A 14,367-nucleotide genomic window follows, 5' to 3' on the forward strand; every position below is an offset into this window, starting at 1 on the left:
GCAAACCACAATGTATGTACTAAAGGAGGAGGAGGGAGGAGAGAAGTGGGGGATGAGGAAGGGAGGGCACAGGGAAGATGGGTGTGACTTCCAGTCTGCCGACGTCAACTCTTGAGTTTGGAGGAGGGAAAAAAATAGAGGCTGACGATGGTGTGCGCGGTGCGGAGCAAGAGGAGCTTGGGGAAGTTTGTCTATGGGGACTCTGATTTGCAGGACGTGGAACTGAAGCTAAATGTTTGCACTTCATATTTGGATCGACTGAAGCCTCCAAAGTTCTCCTGGTAAGTCTGCTCGATTCCATGTGTCTGTTTTTCATTTACACTCTTGCGCGGCCATACGCCAAGCCTTCAAAGCTTGCTGCATGCATTGAGCAAACAGGAAGTGGAAAAAGGCATCCAAGTGGAAGCATCACTTCTTTTGGCGTGTCCTCCCCGTAGAGGAACGAGCAACCAACCCGTCGGACTTCAAAATGATTGATCCTCGCATCTACCTGCACTACAACTACACGGGCAAGCTGGACCACCGGCCCAGCGTGGACGCCAATGCCGGCGTGGGGACCCCAGACACTAAGACGCTCCTGTTCCTGGTGGTGTGCGGCTTCATCGTGCTCGAGAACCTGACGGTGTTGGTGGCCATCTGGCGGAACCACCGCTTCCACAACCGCATGTACTATTTCATCGGCAACCTGGCGCTGTGCGACATGCTTGCCGGCGTGGCGTACCTGGTCAACCTGCTCCTGTCCGGCGACAGGACCTTGCACCTGTCGCCCGCCCTTTGGTTTGTGCGCGAGGGCAGCATGTTCGTGGCTTTGGGCGCCTCCATCTTCAGCCTTCTGGCCATCGCCATCGAGCGCCACCTGACCATGATCAAAATGAGGCCTTATGACTCCAACAAGAACTACAGGGTCTTCCTTCTCATCGGCACGTGCTGGTTGATCGCCATCTCCTTTGGGGCGCTTCCCATCCTGGGATGGAACTGCCTGGGCGACCTCCCCGACTGCTCCACCGTTCTGCCACTGTACTCCAAGAAGTACGTAGCTTTCTGCATCACCGTCTTCATGGTGATGCTCCTGGCCATGTCGGTGCTTTACGGACGGATCTACATCTTGGTTAAGTCCAGTAGCCGCAAGGTGAGCAAGCATAGCAATTCAGAGCACGCCATGTCGCTGCTACGCACCGTCATTATCGTGGTGGGGGTCTTCATCGCCTGCTGGACGCCCATTTTTGTGCTGCTCCTGGTGGACGTGGCCTGCGAGCAGCGCCACCGCTGCCCCATCCTTTACAAAGCCGACTGGTTCATTGGGTTGGCCGTGCTCAATTCGGCCATGAATCCCGTCATATACACGCTGGCCAGCCGTGAGATGAGACGGGCCTTCCTGGGCTTGGCTTGCTGCCTTTGCTATCGGGGCAAAACATCGACGCCGGGCAGCGGGAACAGGCAATGTCTGGAGGCTAGTCGGAGCCGGAGCAAGTCATGGAGTAGCCAGAACAACCACAACCAGCACGGCAGCAGGCAGGCGGGGCCGGATGTGGAGGCGGACTCTGAACTCGGGAAAGTGTCGGTGGTTGCGGGGCCGAGCGGTGCTGATGCTGACAACTTCCTCCAGAATGACGGGAACGAGTGAGAGGCCAGGCAAGGGCGGTCGTGACACCATGACCTCTGGATTTGACCCACTCAGTGACTACAACGTTCAGTTCCTTGAAAGACATATTGACTATGAGGCACATCCTATCCAAATCAGGATAAACAATGCAATGTCTAGAAATGGGACCTTTGGAAATAGTCCAGAAAAGGTTCTGGGCCACTGCAATAGAAACTATCTTATGATACACACTACTTGCTTAAAGAGACTCAATTCCAATTTCTATCTTCAGAAAAAAAACAACCAGACTGACATTCTCTGATCCAATCAGAATTAGGTTTAGAATCCAGGGGAATTCAAATCATTTGCAGTGTAAACAGTTTTACCAAACAGAAGTGGGAAAATGCATGTATGCATGTCAGAACCTCAGACCTGAATCAGGCCTTATCAGATTCAGAATCAGATAGTTGCGAATGTGACTGTAGTGTAAACAGGATTGATCAGATATAGACAGTCTACTGAAAAGTAGCAGGAAAAGCACATACAATGATCCCAGGACGTCAAATACAAATCAGGATCAATGGCGGATATAAAGCTAATTGATTCAAATCAGCTCGGAATCAAATACTGCAGTGTACACGGCCAGAACAAGTTTTTGCCGGATGATGACGTCACATCTGGTTTTGTCTGTCGTTTTGCCATTAACCAACATTTTCCACAAATCAGATACAGACACTAAATGGGACTCTCTTGCATTAAGAACTCGTGTAAACGCAGTCTTACATGTATAAGACTTAAAGGAACCAATGTCAGCATCTTCCAATAATCTTAATGTAGCATTATTGTCGTGATTGTTTGAAATGATCACAACCTATTTATTATATTCTTTCTGCACTAACTACGACTGCACAGCTCAACAGCATCACATGCTGAATGAAAGGAGCTGCAGTAATGAAAGACATGATGCCAGGGTGCCACCTGCTGGTTATTGAAGGAAGTAAATGGATGGATAAACTGTTATATTAAATCAAATTACCTTTGAAATTACCTTTGAAAGCATGAAGTTACACTTTTGAGAGGCATGATTTTTTTTTTTAACATAGATGTGAAGCGTAAAACTGTGGCTGTTACCTCATGTGGGCAGCGGAGGTCATGAACTGTCCCTGCGATGCACTCAGGGTCATCCTCTTCAAAATAAACTCCACATCACTTGCAATGTGGTCTGTTAAAATAAAAATATTCAAGGTTAAGGATGTTACATTAAAAGTGCATGAAAACAATATTGGGGGTCAGGGGCCTGATAAAAATGGAAAATATTTCCAGATAAAATAAAATTAATGTATATTATACAATCGAATAAAATAATGTATTTAAATAGGGTCATAAATACAATAAAACATTTAATGTAAATAAAAAGAGACTAAATTTACAGCTATTAACAGAATTGAAAACTTAAAAAAAGTAACAAAAAGAACTATTAATCAACAAATTATCAACATTGAAGCGTGCAATATTAAAAACAAACTAAGTAGCAGAAATTAAATGGTACAGGAAATATTCACTTAAATAAAATCAGTATAAACATAAATTGCAATTTTAAAGTAAAATGAACTTTTTTTTAAAACAATATACTACTAGAAAGCCGAAATTCTACACATTCACGGTTTTATTGCCAACAGTCATACAGAATAATGTGAAACCCATACAACCAAAAGATTAAATCTGTAAACATCTGGACTTTTTGTTTTTATGTCCTCGTTGCTCTCACTTTCTCCATTTACCATTCAAAAAATAGTCAACTCTTGTGTTTCTACTTATATAGCATGGGGGGAAAAAAATGATTAAATTTACACTCCAGGTATATAATAACAATAATAACAAGTGAGGGAGGGAGGGAGGTGTCGAGCAGCAATACGCAGCAGGGCCAAAACACGAGGTCCACAAGTGGAGAACAGGCATGCTCCATATTGAACATCACCTATTGCACTTTGAAGAAGGAAAAGAAAAAAAAAAACACATCCAATAGTTTGTACAAAGAAAAGGCACATTTTCATCAACAGAAATCCCCGCTAAAGTTCTCCTATTATTTACCTTTCGTTTCTTATTTCTTACTTTAAATTTTTCCCTCTCTCAAATTGTCTATTTCAAGTAGTGTAGTTTTCATTATTAGAACATGATTAGGTCATCTCTTTCAATATCAAGGTCAGTTACCATGAATTATTAATATTAAAAAAAATCTTTGTATTGTTTTCCATGTCTTTGAAAATGATTTGAGAAAGCAAAACAAAAAATGAGATTTTCTGTTCCAGAATTAGCATGTTTGAAAGTTGCACACTTTCTATGGGAGTGGATAAAAAAAAAAATAAGGAGAGAATGAACAGAAACAACAGGCCAGTCTGTAATGGGAAACTAATAAGTTTGAAAAGAGGGCGAAACCCTCCTAAACAATTATTTCTTAATATTTTTGTCTAAAACATATACAGCAGATACAAAGTCAACACACTTTAAATGCCATGTTTTCGAGATGACAAAAAAATTCATATCATAAAAACCTGACATTTAAACAGGCAATTTATAGCCACTGTATATTTGTTTTAATGGCAAATTATTCTACATTATGGAGATGCACCTGCATATAATTTGTATTTATTTTTTGTTTAAAATAACACAAATGTAAATCATTTAAATATGCATTAAAAAGTGATCAATAAAGCAAAGTGGCCAACTTTGACGATTTTGCTCCGAAATTCTTACGCTAAACTTGCCCAAGATTCTTCCCCCCCCTCCCCCGACACCGCTCAATTCTGTTGAGTGTTTGTGTTATGTGACAAATATGCATTGTACACGCTCTCTTGCAGCAAAAATACAGGCATTACATTGCATCGGTCTCATCAAAACCCACTGATCAAAACGCATGCTGATTTTGGTTCGACTGCACTTGAACGCATCCATTTGCTATTAATAAACGGGCTGAGAAATGATGTCGTTGCTACTATTGTGAGGAAATGAGGCTAAGTAAAAAAGACTGCTGACACCTAGAGGAGGGCCTGCTTCTTTTACTTCTGTGTCTTTGGTGACAAAGCAAATGACGTCGCTGTGATTGTACTATTTACGTGTGGTCATTAAAACAGTAGTGTTCAAAACAATGTCAACAAAGCCCCCCCCCAGCCCAAAACCAATCACTAACACGTACAAAAGAACCCAAATCGTGCGAATTAATGCGGGATTATTTTACAGTGTTGGCACACAAAAGCCAAAGATAAAGGCCGTCAACTTTACGATTTCTAGAAGTCAGCGAGACAACAAAAGGAGGAATATTAGGGCCACTCTGAAAAACAACAAAATATTAAGAGAAAAAAAAAAGAACAATTTTTGGTCTTTTTTACTCACTCAGGTCTTCCTTCTTTATGAATAGCTCTTGAGTTTGGGGCTCTGGCGGGTTTGTTTCGTTTCTCAGTAGAAATGTGGTTGTGCTTGGCAGACAAAACGTAAAATTTGTAGCTCTCATACTCTAAAATACTCTGGTCCGCACCTCGTCTAGGTTTGAATTGTCTAAACTACAAGAACGTATCGTATCATATCGTTTGAAACACCAAATCAATATATCGTGGGTGTCCTATACTGTGTCTTCGCAAAAATATAGCATTTCAGTTGTCACGATAAAATAACAGTTCTATAATAAATATTCTTTTGTTTTCTTCAGCGTCACCCGGGCTAAAAACTTTTTTTGTAGCAGCTTCCCTCACGCTTCATGTTTCTGAGACAGCAGGAAGGAAAGTTCAGAGCTTCCCGTATCCACATGGGGGCGCAATTACTGCTTCCATACGACTGGCTGCAGCAGACACAGTTCGCTCCCGGCTGACACGATTGGCAGGTTGTTGTCACGGTGATGGCCAATCAGGTGGCTGATGCTGTCGAACACGTGATCTTTCGTCCGAACCTTGAAAATAAAAAGACGGATTTTAGTTTTGTCAATAAATGCCTAGCAACCAGCGCAGGGTGTAACAGAAAATGGCTAGATGATTTTTTTTTTTTTTTTTGGTGAGGCTCACCGTGCCTTCAGGGTCCACCAGCAACAGGTGCTTGGCGATGCCGTTGTGCATGCCGGTGAGCACGTAAGAGCCCGGGTTGGTGGCGCTCTTGCGCACCAGGAAGTCGCCGTCGTCATGCAGCAGCTTTTCGGCGTCACGCCGACTCATCTTGCCGCGGTACCACGCTTGGCCCTCCAGCTCCTCCTGCGCCCGGAAAGCGATGGAGCGCGCCAGCAGCGGGCTGGAGTTGTCCACTGATGTCGCCTTGTGCAGCGATGACACCTGCGAGGGCGCTTGCGGCTGCGCCTGGATGGCGTCCTCGAAGGGTTCTACACAAAAAAAAAATTTTTTTAATTGCAAGTTTTTCGGAGCGACCATGAAGGACTTACTCATGTCAAAGAGATCCGTCAGCGGATTCTCCCTTGCCGCGGCTGCCATTCCCTTGGTCACATGCTCCGCCTCGGCCTGCAGCGCCGCCAAGACCTGCTCGTCGATCTGCTGGGTGTTCATGTACGTGGGCATCTCGTTTGTTTTTGTCGGCGGACCTTTGCTTTCACTGCTTATGTCCAAGGAACCTGGAGAGGAACAGTCATACATGCTAAAGTAGAAATGCATGGCTAAAACAATACATGTGGAAAAAAATGACTACCTTGTTGTATGAAGGTAGACTTTCTCTCCTCTGTCCAGTTTTCCCCACAATGTCGCCCTTGGTAATAGTTCTGATCCACAGAGTTTGAGGCCATCTAAATGTAGAAGATCTGCATTTTGCTATGTTTGGAACTGTTGGTCTGCCATTGGGCTTCTCCAAAGTAACGCACCTGGCTTCCATCTGCGTTCTGATTGGTCAGCCGTGTGTCGATGAAGCCTCCGGGGGGCGGCATCTTCCCAGGGATATTGTTGTAGTATGGATGCTCTGCAGACTCTTCCTCCTCCTCCGTCCACGGCAACTCCTCCACATTGAGCACCCTGTGGACAAGTACATACTTGTATCAGCCTGTCCCATACTAGAATATACTTGAACTGTATCTCTTACACACACATTTGATGCCAAATTTTCATATTTGCCTTTGAATGACATGTCCCGATGGAGGTGTGAACAGACTCAAGGTACTCACCTGTCATGTGTGGCGGAAGGCTTGCTGGAAGGACACTGCATGTACTGCTGGAAGCGAAGGTCAAAGGCCTGGCCGATGGTGCTGATGACGTCTTGGGCCAGCCCGTCCGAACACTCCAGGATGTGACACGCTAGGGAGAAACAGCAGGGTCCGACATGAAGCCTTTTGGGTCACCGTGAGCCATGTCGCGCTGGCATCGCCGAACCAGCACTGGCCCTGTATATTACTATAATCCGTTTCAAATATGATTCTTTCAAATTTAGCATCTTAGCATCAAATTTAGCATCTTTATATTTGTGGTAGTCCGATTGGGCCAAACAGTCACATAATGGCTTTGAGTTATTGAGACAGCTAATGGAGAACCCAAGACAAGAATTAACTAATTAAATCATTAGCGTACCACAAGAGCTAAAGGACTTAATTCATACCTCTTCTGTTTACAGGATCTTTTGCCACATAGGCAACAAAGTCCGTTGTGTCCTGAAAGATGAACAAAATTGTTCTAAGATTTGTATTGTAACAATTTTGACACACGTATGTGTGTGTGTGTGATACTTACGGGGTCGCCACCGGATGCGAAGGAGATGGACTGCATGTGATGATTGGCTATGATCTGCACAATAAAACAAACACAGCAGGTGTAGATGAATGACTACGAATGTCGTCTGATGTTCCTAATTCTTGGCACCTTGTACCGATTTCCCGGCTTACTTGTTTGCAGTCCGGCGTCATTAGGTTGAGGCTACTGGTGGAGATGTTCAAGTTGATCGACATGCCGGCAAACTGCAGATTGCTCTTCCCCAGGATGCTAGACAGAGCTTTGGATGGTGGCTGACCCAAAATAAAAATACAATTAGAAGGGGGGTGGGGGGGTGGAACATGCTGTGCCTAATGACGAGCGACTGTGAACTGTTGTTGATATGAATGAATAGAAGGGTGGATAAAATTAGCCAAAAGCGTTCCAGATGACGTCATTGCGGCGCGCTTGTTATTCCTCTCGGCCACGACCCAAATAACGTGAACGGAAGTTTTTTTTTTTTGTCTACGCTGGCATTTGAACGAGGACTACAGAATGCAGGTCGGCGTAGAAAGCGCGTGTGCTGTGTGAGTCATTGAGGAGCCGTGTGCAGTGAATGCAGCATGGGAGGCAGCATGCCACACGCGTGTGCACACACACACACACACACGCACGTACAGAAGGCGTCTCATCATTTCCCTGCTCTCGTTAACAGGACATGTTATCTGTCCGTCTCCGGCCAGGAAGGATGGAAGGAAGACGACGCGCAGGAAAAGTGATGCTATGAATAGACTCTAAATGAATATATAATGATGTTTTTTTTTCTTCCCCTCCGCCAACATTTTATTTGCATACGTGACTACCTCCCATGCTCTCGGCCTCCCTTTTTGCCTACCTCGCTGCTTCTGTTTACCGTCCACGAGCACGGATGTCACTATCGAACATTTTTAGAATCGATTAGTTGATCGATTATTGCACTGATTAATTGAATCATCAGATAAAATTTTTTTTTGCATTAGTGTATTTAAAAAAAAGTTTTGTCCTCTATTACTGCTTATCAACCAATTATGTTTGTTTATTTGTTATTATTTTTTATTTATATTATCTATTATTAATATTATTATCATTGTTTTCCAAAGTAAAAGTAGATGCTTGCAAATGTCTTTGATCAAACGCAAAAGATAAATTGGTCTGCTTTCACGAAGGACTAGAGGAAACAGACTATTATTACTTGTAATTGCCTGAAATCAGAAGATTTGGACAATCTGTTCAAATATTTAAAAAAAAACGAATGGTAATCAAAATTGCAAGCAATGTCTCTTTGTTTTTTAAAGTGAAGACGATTTGTAATATTCGTAATGACACAAAGTCGATGCAAAATTTGTCTTCATAGGCCACATAAAATTAGGTGGGGGGCCATATCTGGCCCTTGGGCCTTGAGTTTGACACCTATGCTCTATACAATATCTTTTGGCTTCCTCCTCCTTGCTGCCTCCCTTTTGCCTTCCCCACGCTCTCATTTCTTGCCTTTCACTGTGTACCTCATTTGTCTCTTTAAACCTGCACCCCCCCTACCGCACCCTTGCTGTCCTTTAGCCCGCCTACATACCTTTCGCTTCCGCAGAGCGCTTTTGGTGCCTGGAACAGCCTCACAAACCAAGCTGATAGCCTCCCTGGAGGGTCCAAGAGACATTCGTATCAATATATGAATATCATGTAGTACTCATAATAATAATAATAATATTATTCTAAAAATTTGCAACAATATTGTCAATAAGTCACAGAACGTAGTTTCAAGGACAGAGGATGTAATTTCCATGTTTGCGAACATTCTCGAAAGCAGAGAGGCGACGAGTGCGCCGCCTAACTGGCTGACATCAATGCAAGTGAAGCAGAAAAGTAGACATGGCACAAAGCGAATCACTGTCAACTTGCCGTTCGATAGTTGCACCGATATAAATAGAGGCGTCCACGGCACGGCGTGAAAACAAAGCAGGACTTGAAAAGGTTCTAATTGCAACCAATCGTTATCATCGGTGACGCCTCGTAACATCCAGCCGTAACAGGTGAAGCTCTAAAATGAAAATATAGACTCACCTTGTTATTTGAGATCGTGTGGTGAAATCTAAAGATCTCATCGATCGAAGAACTTCAATGCAACCCAGATACTGGAAAGAAGTAACACAAAGGGGTTAGCAAAACTTGACATAACAAAAGCATCAACAATGATGTAAAAACTGACTCACAGCACAAGAAATAACGCCCAGTTTACTTATTTAGTTGTTTTATAGGAGGAGCCACTGCATTTTATATTGAACACAACCACGATTGAGAGAAAGTTGCAGCCCAAATGGAGAACAAAGTATCGAGAGAAAAGCAAATTTTGTCGTGTTACTACGCCTCATGAGATCCTCCTGTAATCCTCTTCATTAGCAGCCACCTACTCACACAGAGCACAAGCCGGGAACACTTTGTGCTGATGATGAGCGTTGCATTCATTGTCAGGTCTGTAAACAAAAAAAACAAAAAAATTTCCTCCGCCCCTTGCCGCTTCATTTAGCCATTATCCTCGCCAAAAGCTAAGGAAACAAGATCATTAAGGAATTGGCGGCAAGAGGATATGTTTTAAGTGTGCTTGTCTGCATGTCTTTTTTGTTAAACAAAGTAAAATATTTTTGTTAATCTACATAAACTGAAAAGATCAATTACTACTAACAAAAGCGCTTTTTCCCACATTTACAAATCGGTAAAACAATAATAAAAATACCAGGTATCGTATCAACTTATTTCGAGGTATCGGTACACACGACGTAGGCCAATTTTATGCTCAACTAAAAGAATAAATAATCTGCCATACGCTCATGATAGGACTAGTCGTGATGTATTTTTTAAAGTTCGGGCCTGATTTGGGGTACTGAGCTGTGAAAGTCTGCCATAATTCATTGACGTGCATGTTGTGAAGGAGATCAATGTCCATTGGGACTAATGGCACATGATGGGTGAAAGGGGCAACCATGTGACGCTAATTTGAAGCGACGTTAAACTCACAGGACCCAAAGTCCAAAATGGTAGACGCATTTATTGACGCTGACTGGCCTTAATACGGTTAACGCGGCGCAGCACACGGACACTTTGTGTGACAACTTGTCACTTGTTCTCTTATGCTGCCTGTTCAAACAAGAAAAAACGTTTATATTTTAAAAAAGAAAAAAAAAAGAAAGACCATACATCACATTTTGCATTCGCTTCACACATCGGCATCATCAGTCCCGCCGGTGACTCATTGGCGGCATGATGACATTCATAGCTCAGCGCCAACGTGTGTTTCTTCCAAATGATGTATGCTTGCCGTTGACATAAGACGCTGCATCTTTTTTTTTTTTTCTTCCCCCCTCACCCCTGCTGTTCAGCTAATACTGCCACAGCACACGGGGGAATAAAGATGTCGGCATGGTTACGAAAGCACTACACAGAGGGCGAAGCTATCACCCACAGATGACCTTCTACAAGAGGCTTTCCTGATATGGTGGCTGATGATGAGTCAACCAGGCGCATTAGAAATGTAGTGCTTCGTGAAGCTTTGCCACTGAATGGCTACAATTTAGGCCCGTGATGTATTTCTTCCAATACGATACATCTGAACTATATATCTGTAACAGATATTGATAATTATTAGGTGTGATATCATCATATTCACATAAAATATTTCATTGGATGGTTTTTCTTTTTCAGTTGATTTGACACTAGTGTGTCATGTTTGCCCCTTTTTTACAAAAAATATTGTATCATGTTCTATTTTGCCATTTCAACTCCTGTTAGCCATGCAAACCAAAACCTGACTGGCAAAATAGAGAATGGATGGATTTGAGGGTGAATTTTTTTTTTGTCATGACTGGTGAGCAATCCGGGGTGTAGTCTGCTTTTCGCCTCATATTCAGCAGCCAAACAAGCCAGAAAATGGATGAGCAACATTCACCACCTACCTACCTTAACAATATATGTCACTCCTGGTCCGGAGATCTTCTCACTGGAGTGCAGCCACCCTCTGAAAGGTTTGCCCACCGGTCCACCGCAGCCGGGGTTCCAGTCCTCTCCGGCGGGTAGAACCTCGTCCGGTCTGCTCTTCTTGCTCATGCCGGTGGCAGGCTCCAGCGTTGGCAGGCAGGCCGCCGCCCCTACGGCCGCCGCGCCGGGGCTCGTCACCGAAGCGCCCCCACCCTGCAGCTTGGCCACTGCCAGGTCCTTGACTGCTGAGGGCAGCCCCTTGATGCCGAGCAAGCTGCTGGAGTTGCTGAACTTCAGGTTGGACACCTTGTTGATGAGGGTGCACAGGGGCGTACCGCCATCGTCCGAGTGGTCGTGGCCGGCGGCGGCAACGCCGGGAGCGGCCGGGGGCTGGTCGTCAGCCGGGGGAGCGTAAGGCGTCTCGGGGCTGGCCGACACCTTGGGGTTCATGGACAGGCCGTGGACGATGTCATCGACAGACGTCACCGACTCATTCCTGAAGCGGTTGTATTTGGTGCGGTGAAGCATACCCTTCGCCTCTTCTCTCTCACGGCGCCTCAAGCGACACGCACCGCCCGCCTCCTTGCCGCGATGATTACCCTCTCCTGTAACATGGCAGCAGCAGCAGACGTGGCGACGGTGGAGACGTCGGCGCTGGTGGCAAACGTTTCGGAGCAACGGCAGGCCACCTCTCTCGATTTCCCGATCGGTAAAATCCGGCGCTTCAATGCAGTCAAGAGAGAAAAAGACGGCGCAAATCCATGGAAACGAAGCAGAGGAGGATGGAGAGGTTGTTGTTGTGGTGGTTTCCACTGGTGATGCTTCAGCTGCCGCTGCTGCTTCCAACAACGATTTCTCAGACTCCCAAAAAATAAGCAAAAATCCACAAATTGCAGCGAAGGTGACGATGACAGAATGGCACTGGCTGGCTGCTGCCTTCCTGCCTAGCTGCTGCCGGCTCAGAGCTGGAGCATGACTCACTGATGTGAGAAAACCTTCTCAACAAAAGGCTTGCTGAACACTGCAAATCACTTCCTGTTGGAGGGAGGGAGGGAGGCACAGAGGGGAGAGGGAGAAAAAAAAATCTCCCACTTACAGCACTCTAGAAACAATCTGTTAGTAAAATCCTCCAGCTGTTTAATGTACTCAAGTTTTAATTTAGTGAACAATTTATTTTTCCAAACATCTATATGTGGATGGAATAACGTGAGGTAGCTTGATCATCTATAGGGAATTGTCTGAATTCATTCTAAAACGTAATTGTGCAATATCATGAAATATTGTATTTTAAAAAAATATTTCTTATGAGGTGATAGTTAAACTGCTTTCCAGCTAATAATACACTCACTTCAGTGGACGTACATAAAACGCAATTAAAAAGAACATAATTCGACTAAACTACATTCGTCAACACTTAAAAAAATCCATCACTAAAATCAAACGTGGATCCCCATCATAATCTTAAATCTGAAATTGAGCGCTAGGAGCTCAAACAAGGCAACTAAAGCAATGAGGGTGATACAACCCAAATAAATCCGCTATGGACGTCATTTTCCTCAACACGAGGATGAGTCAATGAAGAGAGGGAGAGGGAAAAAAAAAAGCGCAAAGGACAGTCTCCGCCGCACCACTGCCGGTGATGATGAAGCATCTGCGCTCACCGTGGCAGCAGGAAAGGAAGCGCACATACACAAACACAGACCATTCATGTAAAAAAATGTCCTCTCGCCTTCTAGAACGGGAGAGAGCGACGCTCATTCATGAGCAGCTTCCGCTCTCGCTCACTCTGCTGCATTTCGCACTGCAGTCTCCCTCCCCAACATGGCAAATATAGAAGGCAGAAAAAAAAACTGCCTTCTCCCCTCTGAAACAAAAGGGAGGGGGGGTCTAATTTAAGAGCAAAAAAAGAAAGAGGACTGGAAGGGACAAAAGGCAATGTTCATAGTCCTGGCTGTGAATGAAATAGCAGGTTGGCATACCAATGTTTCTGTGAATGGAAGCAAGGCCGCTCCGCCGCTGTTGCTGCTGCCGCCGCTGCCGCTGCTGCTGTCGCGCCGCCGTTACTGCAAGGCAATCCCTCGGGACGGCGCGCTCCCGTCCAATGAGAGCTTGGCTGGATGACTCATTCAGGGAAGGCTTGCAGGATAGTGGGAGAAACCATTCCCAGCCAGGGCAGGTGAGGACCGGTCTTATTTCTCTCTATAAAAGCAAAACAATATTAACTTCAAAACATCAGATTGCATATGTTCATTTTTTCAAATAAGTTTGAATCATGAATGTAAAGAAAAACATCCATGCCATACACAACAGTAGAACTGCACCCACTTCTTCTTCCGAAATGATCTTGCCTGTAACCATTCTTATTAGCTCACTGTTTTCAATTCAACATTCGAGAGCATTTAATTAAGAATCTACAGTGTGTGGGGGAGGACAAGAGCGTGTGCTGCTGTGGATTTTTTAATTAGATGTGACTATATTTATCTTTATTGCATTTTTTTTTTTTTTTTTGGTGAGCAGTCAAGAGGTTCTGGGTTTGAATCTCGGTGGCGTTTCTATGTTGCTTTCATACTTCCCAAAATATATTATGGTTATTTAAGACTCCAAAATGTCTATAGGTGTGAATGCAAGTGTTTTTCTGTATGTAATGACTTTTGGGATTGATTCTTGCTCACCTACAACACAAAGGGGGAGGCTATACTCAATGGTAGGGTGATTTTTCTACGTAAACAAATACATGTAAATAAATGCATTACCTCTTCAAGAAAAAAATATTTGGTTTTGATTACTTAACCTCAAAATTCAACGTTCCACGTTTATGGAGTCTCTGATCTACGCCATGATCAGCTTCACAAAGTACGTCATGACCGTTGTGAGTCAAATACACATATAATGTTCTACCAAAATAAAATTATTACACACATATATTCCCATGTGATTTTATAATCCATAAAGTTGAGATAAATATATGTACAGACCAAACAATTAAAAAGATTAGCGGTGCTGTACTCACCTATTCGGGCACGAAGCAGCCATTGACCACTCACGGACATGTGACAATAATTAACCAATCAAAAGTCAGTTTGAGTCAAAACAAAAAGGTGTCTCTTTCCCGATTTT

The 14,367-nt window shown here is 44.0% G+C and overlaps 2 protein-coding genes across 5 annotated transcripts; one reads left to right on the top strand and one right to left on the bottom strand.

Annotated features, from left to right (window-relative positions):
• The first annotated feature begins 150 nt into the window (after window positions 1–150).
• Window positions 151–4,298, top strand: s1pr3b (sphingosine-1-phosphate receptor 3b). The gene is made up of 2 exons (XM_088391223.1): window positions 151–281; window positions 438–4,298. Exon 2 carries the CDS (start codon window positions 470–472, stop codon window positions 1,622–1,624), a length of 1,155 nt encoding a protein of 384 aa, XP_088247349.1. The 5' UTR covers window positions 151–281; window positions 438–469; the 3' UTR covers window positions 1,625–4,298.
• shc3 (SHC (Src homology 2 domain containing) transforming protein 3) lies at window positions 3,231–14,357 on the bottom strand. 4 transcript variants are annotated; one of them, XM_088391220.1, is made up of 14 exons: window positions 14,261–14,357; window positions 13,230–13,449; window positions 11,233–12,111; window positions 9,343–9,413; window positions 8,855–8,918; window positions 7,440–7,559; window positions 7,288–7,341; window positions 7,157–7,208; window positions 6,729–6,858; window positions 6,432–6,579; window positions 6,263–6,356; window positions 6,003–6,188; window positions 5,635–5,942; window positions 3,231–5,522 (listed from the first exon to the last, which is right to left on the bottom strand). In XM_088391220.1, the coding sequence occupies exons 3-14, from the start codon at window positions 11,776–11,778 to the stop codon at window positions 5,394–5,396; spliced, it is 1,902 nt and encodes a 633-aa protein (XP_088247346.1). In that variant the 5' UTR covers window positions 11,779–12,111; window positions 13,230–13,449; window positions 14,261–14,357; the 3' UTR covers window positions 3,231–5,393. The 4 variants fall into 4 exon arrangements, with proteins under 4 accessions (XP_088247346.1, XP_088247344.1, XP_088247345.1 ...); XM_088391218.1 differs by having other exon boundaries at window positions 11,233–12,285; XM_088391219.1 differs by having other exon boundaries at window positions 11,233–13,114.
• Window positions 14,358–14,367: the final 10 nt, after the last annotated feature.

The sequence above is a fragment of the Syngnathus floridae genome, chromosome 12, assembly GCF_059516105.1.
Source record: "Syngnathus floridae isolate MCC-2025c chromosome 12, RoL_Sflo_1.0, whole genome shotgun sequence".
NCBI classification, from domain to species: Eukaryota; Metazoa; Chordata; class Actinopteri; order Syngnathiformes; family Syngnathidae; genus Syngnathus; species Syngnathus floridae.